The sequence below is a fragment of the Solanum pennellii genome, chromosome 11 (assembly GCF_001406875.1).
Source record: "Solanum pennellii chromosome 11, SPENNV200".
Taxonomy (NCBI): domain Eukaryota; kingdom Viridiplantae; phylum Streptophyta; class Magnoliopsida; order Solanales; family Solanaceae; genus Solanum; species Solanum pennellii.
The window spans coordinates 30,140,219-30,148,381 of NC_028647.1; the positions used below are offsets into that span (position 1 = coordinate 30,140,219).

The 8,163-nt window shown below is 34.2% G+C and overlaps 2 protein-coding genes across 2 annotated transcripts in view; both read left to right on the forward strand.

Moving 5' to 3' along the window:
• Window positions 1-3,825, forward strand: part of LOC107003796 — a 5,986-nt gene extending 2,161 nt beyond the window's left edge. Inside the window, exons 3-6 of the mRNA XM_027912718.1 lie at window positions 195-2,527; window positions 2,603-2,914; window positions 2,996-3,092; window positions 3,178-3,825. Of these exons, the coding sequence (XP_027768519.1) occupies window positions 225-2,527; window positions 2,603-2,914; window positions 2,996-3,092; window positions 3,178-3,825 (3,360 nt within the window). The 5' untranslated portion in view covers window positions 195-224. The remainder of the gene's footprint in view (window positions 1-194; window positions 2,528-2,602; window positions 2,915-2,995; window positions 3,093-3,177) is intronic.
• Window positions 3,826-4,119: 294 nt separating this feature from the next.
• On the forward strand, window positions 4,120-7,570 carry LOC107004333. The gene is made up of 7 exons (XM_027912719.1): window positions 4,120-4,363; window positions 4,766-5,007; window positions 5,105-5,317; window positions 5,403-5,495; window positions 5,601-5,702; window positions 6,150-6,485; window positions 7,529-7,570. The coding sequence occupies exons 1-7, from the start codon at window positions 4,177-4,179 to the stop codon at window positions 7,568-7,570; spliced, it is 1,215 nt and encodes a 404-aa protein (XP_027768520.1). The 5' UTR covers window positions 4,120-4,176.
• Window positions 7,571-8,163: the final 593 nt, after the last annotated feature.

The window sequence follows — 8,163 nt, forward strand, 5'->3', positions numbered from 1 at the left end:
AAATACACATTTTCTCTCAGATTGTTGTTCTGTAAATCCACATCCACTTCCTGTGTTCATTATGTTACAATTTTGGCATGCAAAAAGAAAACATTATGACCATTTCTGCATATACTCCATTTCTGCATTAGCTGGTACATAAAATTGTTAAAATATCACTCTAACCTTATTATTTTCTCATGAAAATCTTATAGGTGATATTGTCTGCTAATTTTGTTTTTTCGATGGATAAATCTTGGATTAGAATGCCAAGGACCACAAAGGAATATCTGGTTGGTTTGAATCAGTTTTTGGAATTTGCTTTTAAAAATGGAGCTATAGAAGATAGAATAAAATGCCCGTGTCCTCAATGTTGTTTTGGAAAATGGCAGACTAGAGAGGTAGTATTTGATCATTTGATTTGCAAGCCATTTCCTCAAAATTATGTCATTTGGGTTATGCATGGGGAAACAAGTGTGTTACAAAATTCTAAAAGCAGAGAGTTTACTCAGGATACACTGCCTCCAAAAAATCCTGTAGAATTATTGATTAACGAAGCATTTCATGGCTTTAGGCAAGAGAGATTTGATGTAGGTCCATCGCAAATAGTGGCAGAAGAAGAGATATTAAAGGATATACCCACATCATATGACAAAGACTTTTTTGAGTTGCTCAAAGATGGAAGGGAAGAATTGTATGAAGGGTCTAAGTACTCAAAATTAGAGTTTTTGTTAAAGTTATATCACATAAAGTGTTTGTCTAGTCTAAGTGACAAAGGAATGACTATGATATTGGATCTACTCAGGGATGCCTTTGAATTTGCAAAGATCCCTGATTCTTTTTATGAGGCTAAGAAAACTATCAACAAGTTATGTCTTGATTATGTTAAGATTGATGCTTGTCCAAATGATTGCATGTTGTATTGGGGAGATGATGTTAATGAGGAAACATGCAAGCATTGTCATACTTCGAGATGGAAGCTTGATGAGAAGAATACAAACATTAAAGTGGTTGCTAGGGGTAAGAAGAAAAAAAAGAGACCTGCAAAAATTTTGCGTTACTTCCCATTAAAGCCAAGATTACAAAGACTGTTCATGTGCTCTAAGATAGCAGAACATATGAGGTGGCATACGGAAGGTGGTAACAAAGATGGAATTTTAAGGCATCCTAGAGATGGTGAGGCATGGAAGAGATTTGATACAACTTATCCTGAATTTGCTTTTGAATCTCGAAATGTTCGATTAGGGTTAGCTAGTGATGGTTTCAATCCCTTTGGAGCGATGAGTACTAATAATAGCATTTGGCCTGTAATTTTGGTTCCATATAACCTACCACCTTGGTTGTGCATGAAACAACCAAATTCTATTCTATCAATGATCATTCCAGGTCCACGAATGGTGGGAAATAACATAGATGTATACTTACAACCACTTATTAAGGAGTTGAATGAGTTGTGGAGTGAAGGTGTACAAACTTTTGATTCATCAAAGAATGAAATGTTTAGAATGCGGGCAGCTCTTATGTGGACAATTAGTGATCTTCCGGGACTCGGTATCTTATCTGGTTGGAACACATATACCGGTTTTGCATGTCCATCTTGTAATTTTGACATGAAACCTTGTCGACTTACTCATAGTAGAAAGTGGTGCTTTGTTGGTCATCGTCGATTTTTGGCAAGAAATCATAAGTTCAGATTAATGAGGAATCATTTTGATGGAATTGTAGAAAAAAGAAACCCCCCCAAAAAGTTATCTGGATCTGATATTTTGCAACAAGTGACAAATATTAATGTTACATTTGGAAGACAAGAAAAGTTGAATGATAAAATAAAAAGAAAAAGAAAAAAAAATAGACAAAGCAGTGTGGGTGAAGGTTCAACTAAACAGTGGAAGAAAAAAAGCATATTCTTCAATCTTCCTTATTGGGAATCCAACTTGTTGCGCCATAATTTAGATGTTATGCATATTGAAAAAAATGTTTTTGACAATATTATTCACACTCTGTTAAATGATAGAGAAAAGTCAAAGGATCACATTGAAGCTCGAAAAGATCTACAAGATATGGGTATAAGGGAAGACCTTTGGGCAGATGAGAATGGTGATTTTCGGCTTGGTGCATTTACAATTCCAAAGGATAAGAAAGTGACCTTCCTTACAACTTTAAAGAATATCTTAATGCCCGATGGTTATTCGAGTAATATATCTCGTTGTATACATCTAGAATCAAAGAGGATCTTTGGATTAAAAAGTCATGATTGTCACATCATTATGGAACAATTACTGCCGATAGCAATTCGCAATGTGCTTCCAAATCAAGTTGTAGCAATTTTGGTAGAGTTCTGTTCTTTTTTTAGACACATTTGTCTGAAAAACTTGAGCCTCATGGACCTTGAAAAACTACAAAAACGGATTGTTATCACTCTTTGCCACCTAGAGATGTTGTTCCTTCCATCCTTTTTTACTGTAATGGTTCATTTAACTGTCCATTTAGTGGACGAAGTAATACAAGGTGGTCCAGTACATTATCGATGGATGTATTTTGTTGAAAGGTAAAATATCTTATTTTTAAAAACTTTTGTCTCAAAGTAAATGCTTGTTCTAATACTATGTAATTTTAATGGTAGATTGTTAGGTCATTTCAAGTCACTTATAGGGAACAAATCACAGGCAGAAGGATGTATAGCTGAAGGTCAAAAAATTGAAGAAGCTCTAACTCTTTATTCTCGTTATTTTGAGGATATCGAATCGAGGGTAAATAGGCCTAAACGAGTAAATGATGAAACAAATCATGATGAGGTTCCTGAAAGGTCATCTATGTTCCCTCGACAAGGTAAAGTTGTCGGAGGCTTCATAACATTTGCTTTGACTCATTTGGAGAAAACTCAAGCTCATCGATATGTATTACTTAATTGCGCTTCAGCAAAGCCATTTATTGAGTAAGTAATTTAAATAAGCTTGATCTATTAAAAAACATTAGTAAAATGGTTGTTCATTGATTTTATTTGTAGTGAATTTAGGCAACACATTAAAAGGAGTTCAAGAGGCAGAAAACCTTCGATAACAGAGGTAGAAAAGAGAATTAATAGAGAGTTTACTGATTGGTTTCCTAAGCGGGTGAGTGATTGAAATTAGATGATAGTTTTGCATAGGATTTCTAATTCAATTTAGAATATCTGACGAAAATATTTTTCTTATTTAGATAATGAATCCAGATATAGAAGACACAATCTCTGATGATATAAAGTTTTTAGCACAAGGTCCAGCGCCATATGCAAGAAGATTCACTGCTTATAACATTAATGGGTTCAAATTTCGAACTTTGTCAAGAGAACAAGGATTGAAAACTCAAAATAGTGGAGTTTTTCTTATGTCTAACACTTCTTGCGTTGCATCTAGTGCTGATAGAAATGCAAGACAAGCAGATTTACCATATTATGGGAAGTTGGAAGATATTATTGAGCTTAACTATTATGGAAAGTTCAGGGTTGTGCTTTTCAAATGCAAGTGGGCGGACACTACTCGAGATAGAGGGTTTAAAAGAGATGATTGGAACTTTAATTGTGTCAATTTTTCTAAATTGATTCACACCGTTGATCGTGAGGATGATGATCCTTATATTGAAGCATCACAAGCAAATATGGTTTTCTATGTTGATGATGAAACAGATAAAGAATGGAGTGTAGCTATACATTTACAACCAAGAGATGTGTTTGACATGGGACTAGTTGATGAAGAAGAGATATTTGAGAATGAGCCCTACCAACAACAAGAATTTGAAAATTTTTTCGATGTTGATTATGGAAATGTCCAAATCTCAACAGAGGAGCATATGTCTGAACACATATAGCATGCTTTTTAGTTTTGGTGTAAAGGAAAAACTATTTGTATATGCTAATCACATCACTCTTTCATTAAGATTTGAACTTTTCATGTGTGTGTGGATTTGGATACAAATTTCTTATGAAAATCTGCAGTCTTATAACTGGATGAACTAGTAATCTTTACAAGTATTGCAATAACAGTATTTTTTTAAAGAATTTCTGATTTATCTTATGTTTGGTTTATTGTAGAAATGGCAAAGACCAACCGCTGGCAGAACTTGCAAAACTCAGTTCAAACACAACCTACATTCTAAGTTCAGCCCAACGCACAACCAACCACATCACAATCGATTTCATCAGTTCAGGCGAAAAAAAAGATGACTTTCTCAGTTCAGGCTACATCACAGCCGGTTCGGTCAACTCAGGCTGCATCACAGTCTATTTCCTCAAATCAGGCTGTATCACATTCGACTTCATCAAGTCAGGCCGAATCACAACCGAAATCATTTAAGAAGCGTGTGGTTGGACGTGAGTCTACGGAGTATTGGACCGTAGAAGCAATAGGTAAACTTTACACTTCTGCTTTCTTTTTCATCTTTTTTTCTTCTTCTCCATTTGTCTTGTTTTTCTTCTTCTTGTTAGAGGGGCTTGTCCTATTTTTCCCCTCACTTTTCATCTTCTTTTCTACCTACTCCCTTCATTTTAATCACAAAGTGAAAAAAAAATACAAGTTTCTTGGTTTTCCCTCAATGTCTTGATGATCAAAAGTCATTATTGCTGCAATTGAAGGGAAACAATTAAAAACATAATACATCACATAATAAAGAATAATAAAAGGCAACAACCCACTGTGGAACAATAGAGGGAAACAATTAAAAACATAAACAAGTACTACAACCCACTCTAGAACATGATTGGTTGGAAAATTGAACATGTTTTCATTTTATATCATTTTCACTATTCCAGATTCAGAAGGAAACAAAAAGAAACTCAAAGTGAAAGTCAAAGAAGTGCTAAATTTATCTGGAGAAGATCGTATTGTGGTCAATTTTGACTACCTGGATTGTCCATTTGGAGAAGCACAACCCCTTCTTTCTGGTTTTTGTGGAATTTTAGCTGCTGATTCGTCCTTATTTCCAATGCACTTTGACAAATGGCCAAATATGCCTATGTCATACTTCGATAGCGTCTTTGATCAAATCATAGTGGTATAAACTCTATATTCTGAATACTATACTTATATTCTTTTCTCGAATCTTTATATTTAAATTTAATAGGTAAGCTAACTAGTGTTTATTATTGAAGCCTCGATTTTTTTTTGAGACAACCAACTTAGCTGCTCGACGATATGTTTATAACTGTATTTCAAAGAAGTGGAGTGCAAATAGGTTGGACATATGGAAAGTGTTCAGTGATCCACTTAAAAGCAAAACTCAGATTATGGATAATGTTCCACCTGGAATTCCAAGAGATCAGTGGACTTCTTATGTTAATTATCGTTATAAAAAAGAAACACAGGTATATATATTTAATTGTTTTAAGTAGTATGTGTAGTCATATAATTACTTTCTAATGATTGAATTTCGTGTATCTTTTTTGTTAGGAAATGTGCAACAGAAATGCTGAAAGTCGAAAGAAACAAATCATTCCACACACAGGTGGATCCAAAGCTAACTCTAGAAGAAGGGCTGAAATGGTTAAAGATTTTAGTTCTTTTCATTTTATTTAGTTATTAAGATGACTTATTTTGTAATTATTTTTAATTAGTTAAGTTATTCTAAGTTGATTGTTTTGCTTATAGATGGCTGAGACCGGTCAAATGCCTGGGCGAGCAGAACTTTATCTTGCTACTCATAAGAATGTAGATGGAGCATATGTAAATGAAGCGGCAAAAGTTATCTGTGTAAGTTAGTTAATGGGGGAAATAATAGCACTCCAGTTCCTTGGTTGTGTCAAGTCTGTCCCTATTCTATTAACAAGTTAAGTCAAGCAGTTTATGTTTAGTCTCTTATTTATTTTAAACCTGAGATTCTCTGTTAATATTTTCGTCATTGTTATTGTTCAAATCAGTTTGATGGTGCCTTGTTTAGTATAGTGTGCTGTCATTTTGAAGTGATTTAAAATCCTTGCTTGAGTAAATGATTTAAAATTATGTCTCACTAATTATCTCTCACTTGGATTGAATATATGCATGTACTTTGCTTATTTTATGAATGCTAAACTCAGGAGTAAAGGAATTCCTAACTCAGGAATATGTGAATGCACTTTGATTATATTTAGGTAATACATCTTTGTTCTCAATTACTTTTTAAAATTTTGATAAAGTGTTCTGTGTGTGTACTATACTCAGGAAAAAATTCAGCAAACTCTGAGTCAAAGCACTGTGGATGAGTCTATAATATCGCCAGATGATGCAGTTGGAAAAATTCTAGGAAAAGAGCACTCTGGAAGGGTAAGGTGTTTGGGATTAGGAGTTGTTCCCACTAGAGTTTTTAAACAAGCAAGACCTCGATTCAGCGGTATGAATGCTTCGAGTGTTTCATGTCCATCCAATTGCCAGGAGAACTACAATAAATTGTTGAATTCTCACATTCAAATGATGGCTGCTTTCAAGTCATATATGATAATGAAAGAAGGGGCATTACCAGAACAATTTGTGGGGTTATTTGCTCCTACTACTACAATGGTAAATATAATGTTTACATTCTCTCTTCTTCAATGACCTTATTTATATATCAGATATGTTCGTTTAGTTTACATCAAATGCTAATTGAAAAACAAATGCTAGTGCATCAAATGCTAATTGAAAAACAATTCTACATATGCATGGCCACTGCTAGTGCAAAATGTGCAGCAAATTGGCCTTTACTGTCCAATATTTGTAAATGGAAATGATTTTCCTTTTGAGCTTCTTGTGCAACATTATGTACTCTTATGGAAATACACAACAACCTAATTTATAGTCCATGAAGAGTTTTCTTCTGGCGTCTAAACGACAAGTTTGTATTTACTTTGCATTGTTCTTGTTGTTGACTTCTTTTCCTTAGCCTGCCGAGTAACATCAGGTAAATCATAGGATGTGTGTAACCCTTTGGACTTTCTGCTCCTTCTTGTTGGTGCTTTCTGCAATTAGATAGCTATGCTTATGTGTGCACCCAATAGTGTGGTCTACTGGTCGATTAGGGGGGGGGAGGAAATCATTGGAAATTAGGGTTCAAATGTCAATAGAGACAAGAAACATTAGGTGATTTCTTCTCATTCCCAAAGTCTTGGTAGGCAGAGGTTAGCAAGTACTCGGTGAAATAGTCAAGTTTGCATAAGTTGATCCAGGTACTGTCAGAAGGCAAGAAAGAAAAAAAATAGCTATTGTACGTATGCATATTTGCACATATGCAGATATGTACTACTATTGTTATTTGTTGAGGTCGAATCAGTTTTAGGATTTGTGATTTTCATATCCTTAAATGCAATCATGCTATGAGTATTTCCGCATAAACTCATCTGAATTGCTTGGTCTTGTTGTACTTGCAAAGACAGTTCATATCTCTAAGAAAATTGCATGATTACATCTCCTATTTGTTAATGAGTGGCATTGGTATTTACTTTCATAGTAGTGAATTTAGTATTGTTGTTCACATGCTTAGTGTTAGCTTGCATTATTTCATATTTTATCAGAGTAAAAGTCTTGAGTTTGCATGAAGTCACTTACATGTGTATTTTCCTTTGCAGCCAGGTGATGTTAGTGATAGTAATCATAGTGAACCCCGCTGAAGTTTCATGAATAATTGTAGATCCTTTCTTGAGTTTGGATGCTAGTGATCTAAAGTTTAAGCAATTTTTTGTAGTGATTTGAAGTTCAAGCAAGTTTTTGTAGTGATTGAAAGTTTCTTGTAATAATATGGTTGAAGTGAATAACATGTTCCAATTAAGTTTGTAGAACTAATAGTACACTTTATGACATGCTTTTGTGGTGAACTATTGTGTTATTTCATATACTAATATGCCCTTTTAGATTTGTCTATGTTAATTAATTAGTTATTATTATTTAATTTTGAATATTTAATTTCCAGCAAAATTTTAGAAAAAGATATATTTCATAAATAGCAGGAGTTAAAAATCTTGTTAGTTTCAATGTATAATTCATGAATCGTGGGGTTTTTGACTCCCAGAGTATATAAATTGTTGAGGTTATAAATCCTAGAATTTGTGCAGTTATCAACTTGTGGGTTCAAAACCCCCGTTAGCAAACCCCCGCTACTAGTACCAGGGGTTGGAAAAAAACCCCTGCAACATAATTGTGGCACACCTAATTGTAGGAGTTTCTGCAACTGCCATAAAACTAAGTTGCGAGGGTTACTGACCTC

What these genes read in the sequence shown, in the direction of transcription:
- LOC107004333 (XM_027912719.1), top strand. Translation starts at nt 4,177, where the DNA reads ATGACTTTCTCAGTTCAGGCTACATCACAGCCGGTTCGGTCAACTCAG. An exon ending in TTGGACCGTAGAAGCAATAG is followed by an intron (nt 4,364 to 4,765) that starts GTAAACTTTACA and finishes TCACTATTCCAG; the next exon opens with ATTCAGAAGGAAACAAAAAG. An exon ending in TCTTTGATCAAATCATAGTG is followed by an intron (nt 5,008 to 5,104) that starts GTATAAACTCTA and finishes TTATTATTGAAG; the next exon opens with CCTCGATTTTTTTTTGAGAC.